The sequence below is a fragment of the Tasmannia lanceolata genome, unplaced genomic scaffold (assembly GCF_043159265.1).
Source record: "Tasmannia lanceolata isolate RefF3 unplaced genomic scaffold, GAP_Taslan_0.1 ptg000005l, whole genome shotgun sequence".
NCBI classification, from domain to species: Eukaryota; Viridiplantae; Streptophyta; class Magnoliopsida; order Canellales; family Winteraceae; genus Tasmannia; species Tasmannia lanceolata.
The window spans coordinates 4,121,624-4,145,368 of NW_027518682.1; the positions used below are offsets into that span (position 1 = coordinate 4,121,624).

The window sequence follows — 23,745 nt, forward strand, 5'->3', positions numbered from 1 at the left end:
CATACTTTCCAAGTAATTTATGGGTCTATAAAAAAGGAGATACAACAAGCCATCACGCATGCCTCCATCTTTTTGGTGTCACCCATTTCAGCCTCTTCATACCTAAGCTCAGTGGATGTCTCTTTCTCCCTCACCTTCACATGTCTTCTCTCATACCTTCCTTTCTCTACTGAAAATCTTTGTCTCAAAAAATGGAATTTTCTAGGCAACTTCGCGGAAAGTCATTTCGCGACTGACTTCTGCAGGAGAGACCAGCCACCTCAAATGATTTATGCAAAATCTGCTAAAAGTGAGCCTATGTGGCTTTTCTATCCTGCAAAAGTGAGTCCCGAAATATGGGTTTTTGCGAAATTGCCTAGCAAATCCTCTTGTATATTATTGATCTGTCGTGTGCCAGATGGTCTTCAATTATATTAAGGGAAATCATCTTTTAAGAGGAGTTTGGAAAACGACCATGTACGACATAGACCAATGCCACATGTACGGAGATCAGGTTTTTGAATATTGTTGGCCTCAAATCTTGTCTATTCCCCTTGATTGCACTATCATTTGAACGATTCTAGACCTTTGAACAAGCATGTTGACAAAGACGTATTAAAGATGAATTAAATGGTTAATTTTTGCACGACTCAATCTTGTAAATGGGCTAGTCTTCATTAGATCTAGACCCAATCCCTCTATGGCCTATTACATCAATGGCCCAAGTCACTGCATGTGCATTAGATCATGGCTGATTTCTTCATCGAGACGAGATCATTTCCAATTAAGTAAATCCAAAGGTTAGGAACATTTGATTGATGTGATTTTCCAACAAGGGATGACCCACATGATGAATGGTTCAATCTAGCTATAGTAGTGGTGATTGGTGAATGAATGTTTAGCACATGTTAGTTTTAAAATTAAAAAAAACTAATAAGAAGACACTTGTCTCAGGTTTGCCCCAAACACCACTCCGAATATTGCCACATGTACTCAACTAGAGCTATGAATTATATATATTTCATTAAGAGGACAAGGGTACCCTTGCAAAAAAGATATGGTTATTAATTTTTGTTTAGGAACAATTACCAATGGGGTACACAAAAATGACGTAATTGTCAAAAGGACCCGTGCTTTTCTGAAATTATCAACGAGGGACAAAAGAGGTCTCGTCAGTATGACGAAAATGCCCTTTGGCATCTACAACATGTTTTCACCTTGCTTTTTTCCTTCTTACCTCTTCTTTTACTTTTCCATTTTCAACTTTTTGATTTTTACACTACTAGTCATCTTCCTCCTGAGTCAGCCACCATTGTTGCTAGCAAGTGTTGAAAATTTGAAAGTTGAGTTCTTACCATCCATCTCTCTATATCTAGATTTTGTTTTTCTTTCCTTTTTTAGGGTTTTACACTATATTTCATTCATCTGTTTTTTATTTATCTTATTTAGGGTTTAAGTGGTTTGTATTTTAGAGTGTGTTTTGGAGATAATGCATGGATGGCTTCACTCACTTTTTGGAGAAGAAGTGGTTGTATGAGAAAATTTTGATGTAATACATGAATGGATGGCTACACATTTTTTGATGTACTTAATTTTTTTTGTAATACACGAATTGGGATGTAATACATGAAGCGCATTTAATGAACACAACATCCATTTCTTTATTATTTCTATCATGAGCAGAATTGTAATGACATTAGAAGAGTTGTTATAGGCAGAGGGTTTTGTAGGAGATGGGCTTTATCAACTCTCTGGAAGGGGGTTAGCAACTCTCAAAAGTAGGGTTACCAATTTTCGAATGGGCTTATCAAGTTCCTGAAAATTAGCCGAGGGTACCAGAGTTTTGGAATGGGGTTTTCAAGTCTCTGGAATTGGGTTTATCTAGTATAAAAAATGGGGTTACCAATTTCCGAATGGGTTATCAAGTCTCTCAAAATTGGCCGAGGGTACTGGAGTTTTGGAAGGGGGTTTTCAAGTCTCTGGGATTGGGGTTATCTAGTATAAAAATGGGATTATCAATTTTCGAATGGCTTATCAAGTCCCTCAAAATTGGCTGAGGGTATTGGAGTTTTGGAAGGGGGTTTTCAAGTCTCTGGGATTGGGGTGATCTAGTATTAAAAATGGGGTTACCAATTTCCGAATGGGCTTATCAAGTTCCTGAAAATTGGCCGAAGGTACTGGAGTTTTGGAAGGGGGTTTTCAAGTCTTTGAGATTAATGTTATCTAGTATAAAAAATGAGGTTACCAATATCTGAATGGTCTTATCAAGTCCCTGAAAATTGGCCGATGGTACTAGAGTTTTGGAAAGGGGTTTTCAAGTATCTAGGATTGGATTTATCTAGTATAAAAATTGGTGGCTAAATGGTGAGGAAGATGGAAAAGTAAAAAAAAAAAAAAAAGAGGAAAGGAGAGAGAAGAGGAAAAAGTGGAAAAGTAAAACTTGTTGCTTAAGAAAAAGGCATTTTCGTCCAAGTTTTACTGACAAGACCTCATTTGTCCCTGGGTGATAATTTCATAAAAGCATGGGCCATGTTTAACAATTTCATCATTTTTGTTTTCCTCATTGGTAATTGTTCCTTCCACAGCACGGAAAGGGAGGGGAGCTGTTTCGAAGATTCCTGACAATGATGTGTTCCAGAGATAGCTTCTCTTTCGGAGTGAATTGAAACTTGAGAGAGACACATCTATTTTGCGGAGCAATTATTTGATGTGTGGCCGTATAAATCCTTATTTAAAAAAAAAGTATGGTACGGCACTACGGCCCACTCCCTAGGATGATCCAAACCGTCAATTTGTTGTGCCCAAAAATCATTTCTGTAGGATGATCTTCTATATATCGGACGGTTAGGATCATCCTATGGAAATTATATTTAGGGCACTACCTATTTACGTTGTAGCCCAATGAACGGACGGTTTGGATGATCCTACGGAGTTGGTAGTACCGTACTTTTTACATCGTAGAATTTCTCCCATTTTGCATTAGTTTGAGTGGCCTTTGAAATATTCGCGTCTGAAAATTTATGTTACCGAAATGCCCTTAGAGCAGCTTGACGGGCGTTTAAAATGCCGTTTAAAAATTCAACTCGACAGCTAAGGACATGATAAGGGCAAAAGAGAGAAGAAAATGCTTGTTTTTCCTTAAATAGCCTCGCAGGTACCGTTAACGCAATACGCCTTAGTCGGGCTTTTTTGGAATTTGAAAAAGCATTGCCTCCCTCGTAGTTACTTCGTAGTTCGTACACTTTCGAAATCTCCGTATCTCATAAACCGATAAACGAAACGCCACCCAAAAAAGACGCGGAAACCAGAAAATATTTCCGAAGAAGGAATGAATGGATGTGTGTGAGAGAGAGCAGTAACGCGCGTTTTTTTGCAGATCTTGAAACTTTAGGGCTCCAAGAAGCCCTAAATATCCCCTTCTTCGCCAACCTCGAATCTTCATCTGGTAGATTGATGGCGGTTTTTGTTCGTTTTTTTATGGCTTTGATGGAGCTTTAATTGATTCGAACAGTTACTCTGATTCGGTTTTTGGATCCGAGCAGACGAAGAAACCCTAGATTTTTCTTTCTTTTTTCCATTTTTCTTGTTTGTTTCCGCTAAAGAGAACTGATATTTGATTCTGCGTATCGGTTCTTGCTATTTTTGATGAGAAGTGATTAGATTTTTTTTTTATTATTATTCTTCTAGATTTCGATTGGAGTTTTTCAAGAAACCCTAGATTACCTTATTTTCCCTTTCTTCGAGACTAAAGACGAATCTGTGGTGCTTTTGATTGATTCTTGCTGGTTTTGATGAGATGCGATTGGATTTCAACGAGTTCTTTTGGAGAAACCTTTGAATTTCACCATTTCCCCTGTTTTCTGTTGCCGTAGAAGATTTTGAAGAGTCCTAGTTTGAGATATTGGATCGAATTGGTGGAGTTATGGTTTAGCAGTGGATATGGACGAACGTGGTGGATCCTTTGTTGCTGTGAAGAGGATTTCGCAAGGACTAGAGCGGAGCAGTGGTTGCCATTCAGCCTCTGGTATGTAACAAATTTAATTATTTTTTCTGTTTTGGAGAATGCTATTTTGTTTTTAGATCTTTTCAAAAGTTTGGATTTGCTGAGTTGAAGATGGTGGTATTATGGTCTGTTATTGTATTGAAGTGGGATCACAGTTACAAAGTTTGGATTTGGGAATAATTTGCAGAGGCAAATGTGAAAATTTTGGTAAAAAACATATGTTTTTTCTATTCAATCTGCTATGTATGCTTATTTATAGGCATGGAGGGATGGTTAAGTGCATGTGTTTTCTAGATTAGGACGTGTTCAGTTTTCACTATAATGTCATTTCCAGTATTTGCATTGAAATTCGGAAAAGCTAGGTTTAAGTTTGAAGATTTGCATTTAATTCAAAAAATATTAGATTTTTTTAATTTATTTGGGAGTTTTTAAAAGTTTAGATTGTAGCATCAAGAATTTGGGATTTTTTCAGGAATTTTTTAATTGTTAGGAGAATTTTGTTACCATGGTTGGGGTTTGTCTGAATAGGCTACTAGATAAACCTTTTTGTTTGCTACGTGTGTCACAGTTTGTGCAGCAAAGGGAATTTTTTAGGGTATTATACCAATATGGTCCATTCACCATAATGTTTTTCTTATGGACATTTATAAATAACCATGTTAGAGTCACTATTACTGAATTCATTTTCACTTAAATTTCGGGTTCTCAAGTATATCATGCCAGGCACCAGCGTCGAATCTTTCCCATTCGCAGGTTTAAATATATGATGGTAAAATCTTGGGTCTAAAGCGAGAAAGGTTCACTTTTCTCCTAGTGTATGATTGAGACTTCACCCTTATGAATGTCAGGTGCTTTATTACCAAGGCAAGCTTTGTTATCTGGTCTAAGTTAGGTTCTGGGAATGTGTAATGGGCTGAACAAGTAAGTTGCTTGTTAGCCCTTGAGCATCTGATTTCTTATTTTCCCCACTTTACAGGAACTATTACCATGGTAATTTTCGGAGCAATTTGATTATTCCTGACATAGGTTAGGATATTATACTGATATGATTGATTCACAATTGCTGTCTTGTGGACATTTATAAAGAGCCATCTTAGGTTCATTATTAGTGAATTCCTCGTCAATTTATTTTGGGTTCTCAAATAAATTATGCCAGGCACTCGTTTCAGATTCTAACCCTTTAAAGGTTCAAATATATGTTGACATGGTCTATAGTCTAAACTCTAAAGCAAGAAAGGGTTCACTGTTCACCTAGTTTATAGATTGGGACTTCACCCTTATGAATGCCAGGTTCTTTCTTACCACCAAGCCCAAGTTAGTTGCTGGGAATTATGGAATTGACTGATCGAGTAATTTACTTGGTAAAAATTGAACATCATATTTCTTGATTGTCGCAATTTGCTTATGGAACTTTTCCTTTGCAAATTTTTAAAGGGATTTCTATTGACAAAGTAACCAATAGATGGATGCTCTTCTTTCACATTCATTCTTCACTGCCCTCAATTCTCGTATAACTTTTAAGTTTAAAAAGATATCCTCCACCGTAACAGTCGTATATGTCTTTTATGGAACCATTTCTTTCTTTATTTGTATGAGAGGGCTATTAAAAGAAACTTCACGATCTGGGAAACGTAGGAGAAGTCTCTACGTTTCAAGGTATCCCCCATTAAAAAAATTTGCTTTCTATTTGATCATATAAGACCTTGAATATCTGAAGATTTAGAAAATTCTTAGTTACCAAATGCTGTATGAAGTGTAGCAGGAACTGTGGATTTAAGTTTAGTCTAATGCCAACTAGCTTTTGTATTTTCAGTTGGACAACAAAGAAAAAATATATGTAGTTTCTATCTAAAGGAATGTAACATCCATGATAATGTTGGTGTTGGATACAAAGCAATACCAGTTATTGTGGAGTCTGGTATATATTGTGTTTTTGAGCTTTAAATTCTTGGAGGGAATGTCAACAAAAATTATTCATCCATTTATGACTCAAAGAATTATTCAGGGGATTAAATTGTAAGAGGCGATTTAAGCATTGGTCTGTAAGTATTTTTTAGTGGAAATACTGGCCACTTGATCGGAACAATAGCTAACCCCTTTTATTTTTTTGAATGGCAGCTGACCACCTGTTCTTTATTTTTCTTTTTATTATCTGAGTTTGGTAAGGCATATTTTAATAAGATCTGATCTGATCAGAATATTTTCCTTATTTATCAGTGCTTTTCTCTTGCCGTGTTTCATCTCTTGAACATTTTTATGTCTGTTTATCCCATCCACCATATTGCTTTTGGATATTTGCACTCGTCATATACTGCACAAAAGAACCTGCTGTTAAATCGTGTTGAGATCTTTATGCTAGATACTTTCCATGTTTCGTGTTCACTAGACATCTCGTGTCTTCTTGTATGGTGAACTTATACTACACACTGGGTTATTTGAACCTTTGGAAGTTCTCTGTTTTTTAACTGCGTGGATAATCATTTGATGGAAAATTGAAGATTTCAAAACTCAAGTTTCGGTACCTGCCGGTCTCATATTGCTATAGCTGAGGTTGTCGCAGGATCAGCGGCATGGCTTGGGAAAGGTCTTTCTTGTGTTTGTGCTCAGTGGAGGGAGAATGATGCTCGTTCATCATTTGACTTAACCCCTTCCCAGGTAATTTACTTGTCATTCCATTGACTTGAATTTCATTTCTCTGTCCCACTCTGCATTTTCTTAGAATGATTTTTGATGATTTGTTGGTGTCCTTTCTTGTTTGTTTGTCAGAGTTGAAACGTGATTGCATAAAACTGATTTTTCTACTAAAAGGTGCATACCAATCGTGATAGTAGCTTAACCATTCAATAAGTTTCTGGGTGTCACTGTATTCCCATCCATCAACCGTCCGATACAAAAGCAAGTTGCTAATAAATTCCTAAAGAGCTGGGTCATTTTGATTGGATTTTGTTTGTTTTGAACAATTTTCTCCTCCAACAGCATATTCACACCAGTCTATTACATGGCATCCGGTGAAATACGTCATCTAACTAATTGAAAATCTCAGTGACATATACCTGCGAACACATAATGTCAAAAATTCAAGTGGCAGAAATACCTCTATACAAAAGTGATGTGAAAAAAAAAAAAATTCATTTGCAAACTGGATTAATATTGAAGAACTGTTCATTTTAAGAAGATTCGAGGTTCCAAAGTGATCCTAAATACACATTTCATTACTCTATCTTACATAAGTGACACTTTTATGTTCTAAGGACTTAAGTCTTCATAAAATATTTCTTATTTGAAGTGGAAAGTTTACCTCCTCCATCAACAGGCTTCAAATGAAAGGGTCCAAGGAGCGATACATATTAGAAGTAATGATTTCATATGAAGCTATGATTTTTTCATTTGTAGTTAGCCTATCTGAAGATTTACATTTCTAACATCTTAATACTTCGTGTTAGAGAAGTTTGGCATGAAATTGGCTCATTACTAAGAGCTTCTTCTTACCTCTGTGCTAGAGATGTCATTCGGTCACCTGTATTCTGCTTGGCAGTTATTGAACACATGGTGATTCATGTTGTATGGCTTTGTTCATTAACATTTATAATGATACACTTTCTTGTTGAATAACCACACTCCCTTGTTCATTAATATTTATAATGATACGCTTTCTTGTTTAATAACCACACTCCCTTGTTCATTAACATTTATAATGATACACTCACTTGTATTCTGCTTGGCAGTTATTGAACACATGGTGATTCATGTTGTATGTGCACAAATTGTTTTCATTTTATTTACCATCTTCTATTTTATTTTATTCACACTTATCATATGATTCTTTAGGCAACTCTTTCTCGCTTCTCAAAAGAATATGGTTAAAACCACCAATGTTGGAACTATTTCTTTTTGGATTTTCTGATTTCAGGAAGAGTGCTTGCAAAGGCTACAAAGCCGCATAGAAGTTGCCTATGATGGTTCAAAGCCTGAGCACCAGGTAATATAATCTGAGAAATCATGTTAGGATTGTCATTTTTTTATGTTGTAAATTTGCCACAGTTTTCATAAGAATTCAGTGCCAGAAGTGACTCTTGTAGAATATGATCTAGTTACATACATGAACTTCTCCTAAAAATTGGGTCGATTTCGCATTATATTATGCTTTAATTTGAAATTGTAATTGCTTATGAAGGTCTGCTCTATTGCAGTTTCTCTTTACAAATGGCATATGCATGTACATGTACACATGTACATATACATATACATATACACATATACATACACATGTACATATATATATATATTATAGTGTCATGTTTGCACCCTCTTGGATCATGATCCTCCCACCACTATACCAAAACGACTGCACTAGAGGACAGGATCAGTTACAACCTTCTCTCTCTTCCAGCTGGCTCTGTCTAGTGTTGGATTGTTGTACACTTATCACAATCCATGCACACATGCATGCACGTGGAAAAACAACCTTTCTGTTTCTATTTTCCTAAATTTCCCCTTTTCATACACCCAACTACTCTGACAGTATTTTCAGTCTACTGACTTTAACATTGTAAACTTCGGAGTCCCCATTATCATTTTTTATTGCTGCATTGTCGTAGGAATCCTTGAGGACTTTATGGTATGCCGCTTTTCCTGGAGAGAAACTTTATGGTTTAGTTTCTGAGCAGTGGAAGGAAATGGGTTGGCAAGGAAAGGACCCCTCCACAGATTTCAGGTACACTACTTTTTTCCTTATCTTTGGTAGGACACCAATTTGCAAAGGTTCAAGTTATCCCTCAGTGCTTTCATGCTTTATAGATGATTTTTGTTATTTGTTCTAGGGGTGGTGGCTTCATATCGTTGGAGAACTTATTGTTCTTTGCGAAGACCTATCCAGTAAGTCCTCTTGTTTTCCTTTTGTCATTCCTCTCACAAAAGCTTGAAAAATAAGAAATTGAACTTGAATGAGCACAATTTTGTCTTCAATGGAGTCTCAACCTTTACATCTGAATTAATTAATATTCCTAACTGAATTTAGTGCATTCTGGACACTTAATTGGACATTGATTATCCAAGGATTACACCCAAAGCTATGTTCACTTACATTATAAGGAACTTTGCTTTTTCACTTACATTATAAGGAACTTTGCTTCTATATTTAGTTACATATATTTTGTTACAATATATGAGGAATCACTAGTTGTAATCTAGAAATATATCCTAATATTTCATTTAGTTGTTACTATTATTTCTTTTATGTTTCTGTAAGAGTTAATATTCTCTGAGCTTAAGCTATGGTATATGGTTTTTGCAAGAGTTAAATATTTTGATCTTGTCTTCTATAAAATTGTCCTAGTGAGTAGCCTCCACCTGTGACCTTCGCCTAACCCTGTATCATTTCTTCTAAAAACTTATAATTTGAACAGAAATATTGCTTTTTGCATGTACACTTATATGCATAGTTGAGCATGTAAAGGAATATGTTAGGGTCATAATTTCAGAAGAATAGTGTTATTAAGTCTTAAATTTTATATTTATTGTGCCAAATAAAGGTGCATTCCCCAGTTTTAGAGCCACCTAAACAATGTTAGATTTTGAGTTGAACAATACATATACTGATGCTAAAGTATTTCATTCTTCATTAAGTAGAATATACAGGTTGTAAGTAATGAAATAATCCAACCAAACATTCTTTACACGTGATTTACAAATGCGTAGCTAAATTTGTTCCCTGGTTGTACTGTTCCTGTGGTTACTTTTTACTTTAACCAAACACTCTATGTCAACTATATAGAGTAGAGGTCTTGTTTACTACAGTATAATGACGTGGTTAAGTGAATTGCTGTTTAGTAAAATTCAATTTATCTATATTTGTAGCTCCTTTGTAAATATATTATATTTCATTTTATTACTTAATAGTTATTTTATACAAATTTACCTAATTTTTTTACGCTGGTTATGTGATTTCTTATCTAGCATGTATCATTTGTATGGTTTTTAATATATCCATATGATAATGGCATTTGAAGTCATTATTTAAAATTGGTGAGTGCCTTTTGACACTTCAAAAAAAAAAGGACCGATACCTTTAATTTTAAGTGTACATGGTATATCCACACTATACCATGTGGTCCATGTCATAACCATGATGTAACTGTTGTACCTGGTACCATAGTTGGATTTTGAACTGTGAGTGCCACGGTGAATCCACTTTCTGAAAGTGAACCACAGTCATTGACTTTGTGTCCAGTGGCTAACCAAGTTGTATATCTTCTAAACAAGGGATACAAATCTTTCAAGAGTTGATATAAATTTAAGAGATTTTATTTGCAAAGCTGTCGATAAGAGTTTGTGGTGGAACTAATTGTCATATCTGTCCAGATTGATTTGCATTTGATAGAGACAGGAGTGTGCAGTGTGAATCTGTCAATTTAGGGTTGAGCTGCTTTAGTTTTCAGATTCTAGATCCCAGCTTTCAGTTCCTTCCGTTCCAGGATGGAATATGGAATAGAGATCTCCTCGAAATGTTCCAGTCTGAATTCTGGTAATTCTGAACGGAACAGGGTGTTCTAAAAATCCATCCTAAACCCTTGCTGAGTCCAAAACTAAAAATAAACACAGTGAAAGTTACCATTATGACATCCCCCCCCCCCAGATTTTGTCTATTTCTGTTGAATTTTTCAAGGGAAGTGAGAGGCGGGTATTTCACACACCCCAATCTAATGGGAGGAATCCATCAAACCCCTCTTTGAGCAGGTTTAGTTTTCCTTCCAGGACTTCCAGAAGAGTCTATGAAACATAATTTATACACCAAGTCTGAAATTACTATAATGAGAAATATTGAAGAAATTTTTTCTGTTTTTTTAATTTTGTGCATGCTTTTTCTCACCACTGATTGTTCTCACCACTGATGCAGAAACCCTTTCAGGATCTTCTCCAAAAGCAGGTAGGTGAACGCGCCATGTGGGAATACCCATTTGCAGTTGCGGGTGTGAACATCACATTCATGCTTATTCAGATGCTTGATCTCCAAGCTGGTTAGTATCGTCCTACATTTATATTTTCCTACAGTAGGCATTCTTTTGAAACAAACAAAGAAACTTACCAAAATGTATGTGCAAAGTCCCATGAAAATGATGTCTTTTAGCGTGTATTGTGAGGGAAAGGCGGTGAGGACACTTTTATCTTCTGGGGTTTATTTTTCAGTTCATAAATGTTAGAAAGGTTTTTCAGTTTGTTTGGAAATATAGGGTGACTTTTGCAGTTTGGGATTTTCTGCAATTAAATTTTCTTTTACAACAATGCCTTTGTAACTGACAGCAAAACCACGGACAATGATGGGGGCAGTTTTTTTGAAGCTTCTTTCAGGTATTTCCTAGCATTTTCTAGCTTTATAGTTGTTTGTGGCAAGTCATGCATTTAAAACCCAACTGATTAAATTCCGGTTGCAATTAAAATGTCAAAACTAATTACAATACACAGTAGTGAATAAGAACTTTCTTCCTGAAAGGAAATGGAAAGAAAAAAAATGTATTTTTCAAGATAATTGTATTGTTACTTTTTAAATTTCCTGTGGTTCATATTTATGGTGCTCAAGGTGTGGCAATTAAGGAGTAGCTAATGCATCTCCCATAGCTTTGTCTTTTGGAGTTCCCTTAAATCCCAAAGCTAAAATTTAAATGTTATGTAGCTTTAACACTCTTGATTTTACTTCAATTTCCAAAATAGGTTCCATTTTAACTTCACAAATATGGTTTTTGTTTGTCATTGTAAATGTGGTTGTGACAGAAAGCGAATGGGCATTTGATATTCTGTATTGCATAACATTCAAGTTAATGGATCAACAATGGCTTGACATGCATGCTTCATACATGGACTTCAATGTACGTGTCCCTCGCGAAGCTATTTTCTATTCTTTCTTTTTCTTTTTGTTTTTTTGGGTTCTTCCTTGTCGCTTTGTCCGACTGTACTAATTGATTTCTCGTTTCATTTTCATTTTCCCCAGTCAGTGATGAAATCCACACGGCGTCAGCTGGAGAGAGAGCTACTGCTTGAAGAACTTACACGTTTGGAAGACATGCCTTCTTACGGTCTTCTCCTTCAGTAGTGTGTTAAAATCTGAGTATCTTATGCTTTTTCTTTCTTTTCTTTTTACATTTCTGATGGTGTTGCTTTGTTTGGGGTCCTTCCCCATTTGCAATTCAAGAAATAGGTACGTTAGGTGTTATGGCTCTGTGATTCAAATGTCATCACTTTTAAAACGCACTTCCATTTGATAATCAAAATGAATGACACGAATAACAAAAATACCATTATTTAAGGGTTAAATTTTTTTTCCCATGGAGTTGGGTTTATCAAGTGGTGAGAGAGGGCAGGGAAGGTGGGGGAAGGAGACTAGAGAGGGCATTGGGGGGGGTGGGGTGGGTGGGGAGGCTTAAAAACAAGGAAAAGAAAAGAGAAATGATATCTTCGCTGAGTGTTTTTGATAAACATGCGCTCCAATTGTTTGTCGTGTAGTGGATATCAGAGGGTATTACGGTTCTCAAAAAGCGCTTAAAACCCTTTAAACGCTAGACGACAAACAAGTGGAGCACATGTTTATCAAAACGCTTGGCTCAGATATCATTTCCCAAAGAAAAACTCTAATCAAAATAAAATTTAGGGCCTAAAATTTATTTTTCCCTGCTTTTAAAACACTTTCTCACCCTCTCCCTCTCTGTAGTAACTACGTGATATCAAGATCTTCATCTCACCACTCCCTGCCCCGATCTCACCACATGATAAACTAATATTTTCTGGGAAAAAAGATTCTTGGTCTCCAAATATGACCTTATTTGAAACATGATTCAGCGTGACTCCTTGTATTCCTAGCATCACTCTTGAAGAAAAATTCCATTGAATTGTATTCGCGTGTTTCTGCTCTTTGTAATGCAATTGTCGTTGCCCAATGCTTGCACTGCTAGGAAAACGGGATTCCGTTTTGGAAGAAACAACGGGCACCAAACATTAGAGCCGCATCCACTAAAAGACATGGGCGGAGCTCAAATCCCATAAAAGCAATAAATACACATTGAATGGGGTCAAATCAACTGTCATTTCAGTTCTGTTTTTTATTTTCCAAACGGAAATCCTTTTTTCAAAGTGTTTTCAATTAATTTAAAAACACTAGCTCTTGCAAACCCTAGCTCCCTCCCCCTCCCCCTCCCCCTCCCCTCCTGTTCCTCTTTCCCCTAATCTCAATCTCTCTTTTCATTTCTGACCTCCTGACCTAAACCCAAAAATTAAAGCCGTTTTCCCTAAAAGAGGGTTCATAATCAAGCTGCTGCCGCTGTCCTAGCAGCGTTTCTTGGATTTTAAGTAAGAAAACTAGGTTTAAGAAATCTTATACTGGGGGAGAGGTTTCTAAAACCTGGTTTTCTTCCTTAAAATCCAAGAAATGCTGCCAGGATAGCGGCAGCAACTTGATCATGAATCCTCTTTTACACTATTTTCCAACTAAAAATCTGGATTCTAAAACCCGCGTATCCAAACGGCCCTAGATTCCAACCACGAAGCAAGAGAAATTCTGCGAACAAATTACATCAGTTCTTCAATTACCATCGAGTGAAGGATCACCAGATCTATCATGAAGAGAAGATTGGATCGAGTAATAGAGAAAAATCAACTTATTTGAGCCCCCAAAGGATCGGTTGTTACTTCTTAGTACCTGTATCAAAGGTATTTTAGTGATTTAATGTGTAATCTTATCACTTAGAAATTAATGTGAGTAGAATCAAAATTTTGTCTGTTTTAACAATTGATGTTTGGCATAATTAGTTGCAATAACCACAATCACTTGTTCCATAATCCCAAACGAACAGGGCCTCAGTGTTTCACAAGACTGTCAATTCAGAGTAGTAAAAATCATTATGCTATTTTCCAGTGTTCCATGAGATTAAAAGTTCAAGGTAATAAAGGAGCTTGGCATTTAGGTATCACGTCAACAAAACTCCTTATTTAGTTGCCAATATAGCTATATTGAGACTACAGTTAATCATTCTTTGTTTCCCAAAGAAATCCAGGCCAAAAAATCACAAAAAAGCTGAATCTTTGCTTGAAATTCTTGAAAATGATGCCTTTTCTCTCTTTCCTCTCCTCTCTATATTATTGGTAATGACACCACCTACCACTACTTACAAGGGTGACAACCAAACACTACTTACCACTGTTCTTGGAAAAGCTGTTATGGGATCAGCAACACTGCTTGGATAAGTTTATCATGATTAACCCTGGTAATAATGGCTACCCTGCTTGCATTGTATATTCTATCCATTGGAGAAAGCTTTCACCGTGAAGCGAGGATAGCAAGCATATCCATGGATAAAATAAACCCCAAATTGTAATCCCCAATAAGAACAGCTCCTTTGGGTATCCTAGGCCCCATTCTGACACTGTCCGCGGGAATATTTTCAAGAATAGTCAATCTCTAGATAAATCTGAAAACTGATCTCTAGATTGAGAAACAATCCTAAATCAAATAACCAAACGGAGGCACACCTAAATTGCAACTTGGGCCCCTTTAATAAATACTACTTGCATTCAAAATCATACAAATAACCAATAGGAGTGCAGCATTGCACATGGAAAAAGTGAATTACCAGGATAGTGGAAGAAAATCTTCCAGTGGGTAGGAATAGCATATCACTGCTCAATAGGGTAAAACGAAACAGTAGCAGAAACATAGGCAGAAACATAAGACAGTCAAAATTTAAGTTCTAAAAGCCTGGAAAAATAAGCATATGCTGATTACTCATTTATTCGTAAATCCAGGGATGGAGGTTGCTCTCCCATGCTGCAGGGCCATCTGGGAACCACAAAGCAATCTCTTTCCTCGCACTCTCCACAGAATCACTACCATGGATGACATTCCTGCACGAGGAAAAACAAACGATTTCTCTTCAGATCCACATGAAATACAATCATTTGACAATAACCATTCCACTCCAATGCTCTACCAAAGAAGTTAGCGAGAAAACAAGCATTATGCATAAAACCCTAGCAAGATCAAAACCCATCTATGTTAAGAAACCACCTTTCCCAAAATTTCAACTCATTTTTCAATCTTATGAAAGCTCTATTTTTTATCATTAGACTGGACTTCATGACAAGGAGGTGAGGCTTCATTGGTGCAAAACAAGATACTGAAAAGATTCTTTGGAAATCATGCATATAGATTTTCTATTTCTTTTTGAATTGGAATGGCTTATAAATTAATTTGATTCTTAGATGGATGCTCATGCTTATTGTTGAAATCTCATGTTTTAATCATTGAAAGAGTAAGAGTACAAACACAGTGTCACACATCTGCTATACAGAATTCACAGAAACATGAAAGGAATTAGAACACGAGAATCCTCAGAATAGAAGAATAAGAAGCCAATACACATAAACTTGACACAATATATGTAGTTAGCACGAGTAGCAGGAGGCAGAAGTAGCAGCCAATTGTAGTCATAAGCTAAATTTTCAGACACATGGGGAGTGAGACACTAACATGGAAGTAGCAGCTGTAGCCTAGGCCCTAGGTCCCCTACTTTGAGCTAAGAACGGAATGCTGAGTCAAAAAAATAAAAACAGAGACGAGATTTAAACCATATCTGACAAAATAGACCATGGGAACCATCGACTTAGCAACTTTTCAACTTCAGTTAATCATTGGAGAAAACCAAAACTTCTTTACGCCTCTCCCTATCTATTTCTTCAACTGAGTAATTTCAGCTTATATTTCACTTCAGTCCATCGACTTAGCAACTTTTCAACTTCAGTTAATCATTGGAGAAAACCAAAACTTCTTTACGCCTCTCCCTATCTATTTCTTCAACTGAGTAATTTCAGCTTATATTTCACTTCAGTGACACAGTATTTCGCCATCTATAAAATATGCTTCATATCGCTCTGCTTATCAGTCATGCTCCTCTGCTTATCATTCATGCTCCTGAAACCAGACCCTAGTCACATATCTCTGCTATCCTCTCTCAATATCTCTTTCACTATCCTCTCCCAATTCATCTTCTCAAACTGAAAAATCCTTAAAAGTCTTAAAATGAAATAGCATGAAGCTCTAATCAGAAATGATTTAATGCAGGTCGGTATATATACATTAAATTCGAGTAAAATATCCCATAATTTCTTTACTAGCTATAGTTTTCTTTTTCCATTAATTTTTCCTATTTCATTATATTTCCAATTACATTAGTGAGTTTAAATAATTTCTTTTAGGTCATTGATTTTTTAAAACTTCAACTGAGCTGAAGTCAGAAATCTGCAGACAGATATCCATGTAGAGTTGAGCTATTGAAACATGGTTTCTGTTTCCCACATATTTCTTTGATAGCATCACAGACAAGTTGCAACATCCAACCATTGGTATTAATGAGATCAGAGAAGAGACTAAGGGCCTCTTTGAATGCCATCAAAGTGGTCCATATTTAAAAAGTAGCCAACCAAAGAGACCGTAAACTGACTTGCCAATTTGCCATATAAAAGAAATTAATTATATAGATGGTATTGTTGATAAATGAAACTCAAACAACGCTAATGGCAAATAGCACAGGTTACCTGCCAATCTCAATTGCAAAGTCTCCACGAATGGTGCCTGGGGCGGAATCTGATGGGTTTGTTGCTCCGATGATCTTCCGACCTGTCACAACGACATTCTTACCCTCCCAAACCATTGCGACCACCGGACCAGATATAATGTAATCAACCAGCCCATTGAAAAAGGGTTTTGCAGACAGGTCTGCATAGTGCTTCTCGGCAAAAGGACGATCCACAGTGATGAGCTTCAAACCTAAATTCAAACCAAACAAGCGTCGACCCAAATTACCTCAACCAAACAACAACAGCTTAAGAAAGAAAAGGAGACAGAAATGATAAGTACAAGCGTAGATAAAAAAATCAATAGTGGTTACCTTTCAGATAGAAACCTTTCTTCTCAAACCTACTAATAATCTCACCCACCTGAAACATAAACAGAAATCTTTTAAACATTCGATTTTCTCTTCATGACATCCTAACATTCACAATTATAATAGTGCATACATCCAATCTTCTCCCAAGTTTTTGGTGAATAGAAAATACCCAATATTTAGATGAAAACAATGTGAACTGATTCCAATCTACTAACTGAACCCAAATAAACCATAACAAAGAATGCATCAAAAGTTAACTAAAACCTACTCATTTCACCGAGAAGGAAAACTACAACTCTACACTGCTACTACACACTCAAAATCCCAATAATTTATTCGAAAGCAGAAGAAGAAAACGTTCAGTTACTAATTATCGCTCAGCAATTGCGCTAAAACTAAAGATTATTGAAGAGCTCGAGTTAAAGAAATATAAAAATAACAAAGAACAGGACATGAAACAATCTTGACAATCCAGGAAGCAGAAGACTGAATAACACCTCAAAAACTTACCCAAGAAAAAAGAGACTTTTTTACCACGGAAAATGGAAATTTTTTTGTTGATCGAGATGAGTTAGTCCAATAGAACTGATCAAGCACAGAATCAATCAAAAAGTACACCAGATCTATTGTGGGTATCAATACTCGAGTTTTTATACGGTGTAAGCCCGTATGGTGCAGTATTTTCTCAAAATGGCTCACAACATAGGATATGATCAAAACCGTCCATTTGATAGGTTGTGCCCAAAAAATCATTTCAATAGGATGATCCTATCCCTCCGATCTATAGAGGAGCCTCCGATCTATAGAGGAGCTCCTCTATAGATCGGAAGGTTGAGATCATCCTATGGAAATGATTTTTTGGGCACAGCCTATTAACGTTGTGGCCCATCAAATGGAAGGGTTTGGATCATCCAATGGTGTGTTCCGTAAAGTATTTTTTAAAAAATACTGGATTATACGCCCTTACACCGTACAAGATCTCATCGATACTTAATACCAAAAGAAGAGATTTTATATGATGTAAGCCCTTATAGTCCCGTATTTTTCAAAAGGTGGATGATCCGAACCGTACAACGTAAAACGTAAAATAGGTTGTGTACCAAAAAATCATTTCCATAGGATGATCCTAGCCCTCCGATCGATTTGGTTTCCATAATATGCCGTTCCTCTATAGATTGGAGGGTTGGGATCATCCTATAGAAATGATTTTTTGGGCACAACCTTTTAACGTTGTATCCCATTAAATGGACGGTTTGGATCATCCTACAGTACATGTTGAAAAATAAGAGACTATAAGGGCTTACAGCCTTACACCATATAAAAACTCCCAAAAGAAGGAAGAAAAGGAGAAATTCAAAACAGGAATCAAAGATCTATGACTGAATAATAATAAGAGGGGAAAGAAACAATAGATCTCGAATAAAGAAAAAGAACAGATCAGAGGTAGTAAAGAAGAAGGAATCGAACCAGGCCTCGTTGAACTCCATCGGGCTTGATCATGATAAAGCTCTGTTCCATCTCTCTTCTTCTTCTTCTTCTCAAACCCTAACCCTAGTTCTTTTCACGGCGGACAACTTTAAGAAGGAGAAAATCGCAACACGAGTCGCTTATATATCGAAAAACCCTAACCCCACGGGAATATCTTTTGCATATTCCTCCTCTTTCATTTGTCTTATTGAAGGTTCTAACGTGCGCATCTAACGTGCGCATGCGAACGCAAAACGCCTACCTTGGCCAAGTCTCCCCGTTTGCCGTTATGGTTTAGGGGTAAGCGTACTACGCACGGCGCGTACGGCGTATTAAACATCGATATTTTTTTTTGGTAAAATGTTAAATTCGCTCCCCCGTAGAATGATTCGCACCCAGTTTGAATTGTAGCAGACTTTAACGCTTTTTTACATGTACCGGTGATGCGAATCATCCTACAGTGGGTGCGAATTTATCGCTACCCTTTTTTTTAGGTGGAGATTAATGCGGGGATGTACTAAGGTCGAAAGCTTCCTTCTCTGACCGCTTCTCTCGTAGCTCGTATACCGTTTCTAGAGCTATTACATGATGATCCAGACCGTTGATCTCACAATTTTCTTTTTACAAGATTTAAGACTTGCAAATATCAACGACTTTTTATAATGTTGCTTGATCAAAGGTCTGGAATCATGTGGATGAGGGTGGGATCAAGTGCCCAAACTTCTGATGGCCAACAATACCCGTACATGTGGTAGTGGGTCCATGCTGTATAAACGTAGTGAGAATGAGGACGTGGATAGTCAGTCTCACCATTGTTGCTAGAAGACAATTTTTAGGTCAATGTAAAAATCAAAGACCATTGATCTTATAGAACGTCATGAAGCAACCCACGTTATCTTTGTCTCATCCCAAGAAGGCATTTATTCATAATATAAATGGCTACGAAAATCAATGGGTTTAAATGAGCCTTGATCAAGGTTGTCGTTTAATCATCACGGGAAGCAATCACTTACATGATGCAAAAGTGAGGCCTGAGAGCATAATAGTCCAGTTGTTACCATGGTTTTAAATTTCGGTTTCAGTATACGTCTCGGCCCTCACCAAAACCGAAATCCGGTAATGGAAAAAAGTAATATTTAATAAATTTTGAATAATAATATTTTTTTTTAAAATGCAATTTGTCGAAATTTCTGTCCGAAAGTCTGAAATTTCGGCCGAAATATGGTAATTGGCGAAATTTGGATTTCGGCCAAATTTTGGTTTCGGACCCAACCGAAATCTGAAATTTATTTTTCATATATGTGCATGGGTACATTTGGTTGGCAACTGGCAAGAAAGTGTTGGAAAGGAAAACTTTTTTCCAAGTTTTCACTCCTTTCCAAGAAAGATGTGCGTCTAGATCTGGAAGACGGTATTCACTTCCAAATGTGGATTACTAGGCTCAAATACTTAGCAGGATCTAACTGCGAGCATGTCTGAGCTGAGAATTGGCGTTCTTTCTTTCTTTCTTTTCATATTTAATTTATTCCACAACTTCTAAAATCTACTGAAATTAAACCATCTGATGTTCAGGTCTACTTACCAGGTGAGTAAACAATAGAAATTGGATGGAAAGGTTAATAGGAATTAAATCACCTTCCATGGCATGGTAATTAGACTTGAATTATGCTTCCTTTCTTGTCAATTCTACCACAGGCAACTGATAGATAAGGCAATGGGGACGCTTGAATCTAACAAGAGGATCCTCCTCCAAGGAAGAAACTCTCCAAGAACTTTTAGGTCTTTAGGCTCAATTCAAATTCCGAAAGACCATTATAGGAAGAGAGGGAATGGAACTTTTACATGCAACCCATGTACAAGAAACTACTAATCTATCCTTGAAGCAAATGACAATTAAGTACATGTAACAATCACCATATGACTAAACTGCGTACCCCTAGCTAATGAAATAAAGAAAAATCATGTACTAATGAGTTGGGATCATGGTTTTAAAATTTGATCAAGACCGAAATCGAAACATACCAAAACCGAAATGTACCAAATTTCAGCAATTTCAGCCCGAAATTTATGCGGAAACTGAAATTTAAAACCATGGCTAGTATAGGCTGATGTAGAAGTCCCAGGGGATGCTCTACATCACCTAAGCATATATTCGGACTCATCCGAATTAGTGGACTGACTTTAATAGAGTCATGATTTGTAGGTGGTAGGTGTTGGGTGGCCCAAACCTAGTAAAGGTGAAGTCACAAATTTTCGAACCTTTTTCTATTATTGGTACTATTTCCCTACTTTATTAAAGGGTTTCTACCCATCTTGTCTAAGCTTTACATGGATGACCTTAGAATAATAATTGGTTGACTTGAAGAAGACGGCTCCTCTTTCTAAATAAAGTACTTTGAAAAAACAAAGGGAGCTAAATGCACCCATGAATCATGATACATGTTTAGTGACGAGAATAGTAGAAAGATAAAGTAGAACTTTCTACGGTCACAATTTAAGGGCTAGATTGGATGCACATAATGTAAGAAAACTTTAGTGAAGTAATATATTCGCCCCTTTTCTTGCCCGGACTACTTTCTCTAGCGTATTTATAACTACTATATAGTCTATATTTGCACTGCAAGGGGTTACCCGGGAAGAAAAGGGGGTGAATACATCATTTCCCCAGCTTTAATAATAATATTGTGCAATTGCATGCACATACGACATACCACCTTGTGAAGCATAGTACCTCGCTCAGTGCCTCGTATCGGGCCCCATGCGCCTTTCATTGGCTGGATTTTTTATTTTATTTTTTTAAATTTACAATTAGAGTAGGGATATTCTGGTCATTTTGTTGGATCAGCCCCTGGTTTACAAATCTCCTACTTGTCTATGTTACAATTAGAGTAGGGATATTTTGGTCATTCTGTTGGAAAAAACAGATTCATCCCCTCGTGTATGAATCTCCTATCTGTCTATTTTATTATTAGAGTAGGGATATTTTGGTCATTTTGTTTGGAAAACCAGATTCAGCCCATCATGTATGAATCTCTTATTTGTCTATGCCACGACTAAATGGCCACATATTTTTTTAAGAAAAGCAGGCTCCCCTGCAAATCTACAATATGTTATATATAGAAGATGATGCAGACAATGATCAAATGATAAGGAACTACAATTGAACTCCGTACCCTCATTTGAAAAATGGGTGTTGAGACTATCAATCATGGTATCTTTGATCAACTGATCAAGCACCATCATTAAATAATAAGAAATTAATTGGCAAAGTTTTCATAGAATCCCTATGTCCCGGTTTGGATAGTAGGAATTTTCTGGAAAAGTTCCCAAAGGAAAAATATTTTTAAAATTTCATGCTAGTGTTCAGTAGAATAGGAACACCGGCAACGGATCTTGACGATCTAACTTTGAAAAAATCACATTTAACCATATGGATTGAAATTGAAATAGTAAAGAACACACCGGAAGCCATGGATATTGTTTTCTTCTCTCTTGAAATGGTTCCACGTATATCTCCTTGTTCCAAAAACAGACAGTGATGGGGACTGTTTTCCTCTTTCTTTTAGACGTGGATTCTCAGAGAATTGTAAAAGAGTAGTCGTGTACAAGAAGGGACTGGAGGTTTCTCTTATAGATGTTTGAGGGAAAGGGTGCAACTCCTCATCACGCTAGCCCTTCTCTCAAACGTCTCTTTATTGACACATGTTCCAAATATACCCTTTCACAATAAAAGGGATAAGTCTTATTCTTTAAACACTTAACTAACTAAAATGATCTGGCCGTTGATCTTACTAAGGCCACATTCACCATTAGGATCAAATCCTAACATTTCTCATTTTCCTTAAATAGGAGAAAATACGACTTAAACTAACCCTACTGAATTTTTACTATTAGGGACCTTCAATTTATGATATTATCCCTCTAAATTAACCACAATCATATCAATTCCCTCTAAACCGTAAAAGAAAAAAGAAATCTTAGAAAAAAAGTTCCATCAATTTTTTTTCATGCAATCCAAACATGGCCTATGGAAATGCTGAGCAAAAAACAATTCAAGCTAAAAAATATCTTAATGTTATTACTCCTAAACATAAAATAAAGAGAGCTACTAGCAAAATGGAAATCCGTTTTTGAACGGAACATGTGTACAAAAAAGATAAGAAAAAGCCCTGCGCAAGTCATGGTTGAATCGTGTATTAAATAAAATGACAAAATACTCTTGGTGTGGGGTTAAATTTTCGGATGTTACTCATAGATATCCCCACTGCCAATAAAAAAAAACACTAATAGATGTCCCGATTACAAGGTTTCAGATTTTGGTTTCAGAATGCGTTTCGATCATTACCGAACCCGAAATTTCGGCCGAAATGGGACGAAATAAAGAAAACTAATACTTTATCACGTACAAAATTCCGAACAAAATTACTGACTGAAATTTCAGGAAAATGTTAAAGAATGAATCAAATCCGGATTTTTTGGTGAAATTCCTTAAATTTCGAACCGAAATTTCAGGAAATCGAAATATTGAAATTCCGATCGAAATAATGTAATGTTTCTGGTATCATAGATTTTGATTTCGGGGTTGACCGAAACCTGAAATTTCGGATTCAGTTCGAAATTCAAAACCTTGGTCCCGAAAGCGAAAAATACTAGGTAGAAGTTCTCTGCCCAACTGCTACGGTGATGAGAGCCTTGGAAAAGGTACTCTTCCGGCCAACAGATTCCGATCCACAATCTACTTAAACCTTAGATCAGTTTTATGGTGGCAGTTCACTTGCCGCCCAAACTAATAAAACACTACTGTGTGGCCCAGATAGGCAGCCAAGAGAAAGAAAGGGGGGGTTGTATTGGGTTTATAAAAACTTGTTCTTTTTAAAACAACTTAACCTTCGTTAAGCTTAACAACTTGAAAATTAAGATCAAATCCAGTTAAGAATATAAAAATCAAAACCGCAAATTAAGATAGAGAAACAATGAGAAAGAGCAAACCCGATGTTTTATAGTGGTTTGGTCCAAATCACAGACCTACATTCATTCCACCAAAACCCTCACTAAGCAGACTCCTTACGGGTGTAGTCCAAGCCGTTTACAATTCCCTCCCAAGGCGGCTCCACGTTCTTACGCTCGTCAATCTCCTTCCCGAAGTAGCTTCGCGCCTCATACACTTGCCAAGCCTTCAAGGGACTTCCGGGTGCCCTCCACCGTACACTACAAGGGACTTCCGGACACCCTCCACCGTTTACAACGTGATGAAAGAAAGAAAGAAGATTGCCTTCATAGAAAATTGGATGTGATGTGTTAAAGTTAAAGTGATCTTAGAAAGGAATTGTCATTTGCTTTAAAACATGGATTTAGGGGGAGCACATT

General features: G+C 36.6%; 2 protein-coding genes across 4 annotated transcripts; one reads left to right on the forward strand and one right to left on the reverse strand.

Annotated features, from left to right (window-relative positions):
* Positions 1-3,181: 3,181 nt before the first annotated feature.
* Positions 3,182-12,188, forward strand: LOC143877140 (uncharacterized). 3 transcript variants are annotated; one of them, XM_077379002.1, is made up of 10 exons: positions 3,182-3,424; positions 3,852-4,003; positions 6,528-6,637; positions 7,893-7,961; positions 8,581-8,696; positions 8,803-8,857; positions 10,878-10,998; positions 11,282-11,329; positions 11,750-11,844; positions 11,967-12,188. In XM_077379002.1, exons 2-10 carry the CDS (start codon positions 3,919-3,921, stop codon positions 12,066-12,068), a joined length of 801 nt encoding a protein of 266 aa, XP_077235117.1. In that variant the 5' UTR covers positions 3,182-3,424; positions 3,852-3,918; the 3' UTR covers positions 12,069-12,188. The 3 variants fall into 3 exon arrangements, with proteins under 3 accessions (XP_077235117.1, XP_077235118.1, XP_077235119.1); XM_077379003.1 differs by having other exon boundaries at positions 3,855-4,003; XM_077379004.1 differs by having other exon boundaries at positions 3,190-4,003; positions 6,543-6,637.
* Positions 12,189-14,500: 2,312 nt separating this feature from the next.
* On the reverse strand, positions 14,501-18,533 carry LOC143877141 (nucleoside diphosphate kinase 1). The gene is made up of 4 exons (XM_077379006.1): positions 18,379-18,533; positions 16,912-16,960; positions 16,559-16,790; positions 14,501-14,869 (listed from the first exon to the last, which is right to left on the reverse strand). The coding sequence occupies exons 1-4, from the start codon at positions 18,427-18,429 to the stop codon at positions 14,755-14,757; spliced, it is 447 nt and encodes a 148-aa protein (XP_077235121.1). The 5' UTR covers positions 18,430-18,533; the 3' UTR covers positions 14,501-14,754.
* Positions 18,534-23,745: the final 5,212 nt, after the last annotated feature.

Coding starts and splice junctions, on each gene's coding strand:
- LOC143877140 (XM_077379002.1), top strand. CDS start 3,919: ATGGACGAACGTGGTGGATCCTTTGTTGCTGTGAAGAGGATTTCGCAA. Junction 10,999..11,281: donor GATGCTTGATCTCCAAGCTG/GTTAGTATCGTC, acceptor TGTAACTGACAG/CAAAACCACGGACAATGATG. Junction 11,330..11,749: donor TTTTTTGAAGCTTCTTTCAG/GTATTTCCTAGC, acceptor TGGTTGTGACAG/AAAGCGAATGGGCATTTGAT.
- LOC143877141 (XM_077379006.1), bottom strand. CDS start 18,429: ATGGAACAGAGCTTTATCATGATCAAGCCCGATGGAGTTCAACGAGGC. Junction 16,791..16,911: donor GAAAGGTTTCTATCTGAAAG/GTAACCACTATT, acceptor GTTTGAATTTAG/GTTTGAAGCTCATCACTGTG. Junction 14,870..16,558: donor TTTGCAATTGAGATTGGCAG/GTAACCTGTGCT, acceptor TTCCTCGTGCAG/GAATGTCATCCATGGTAGTG.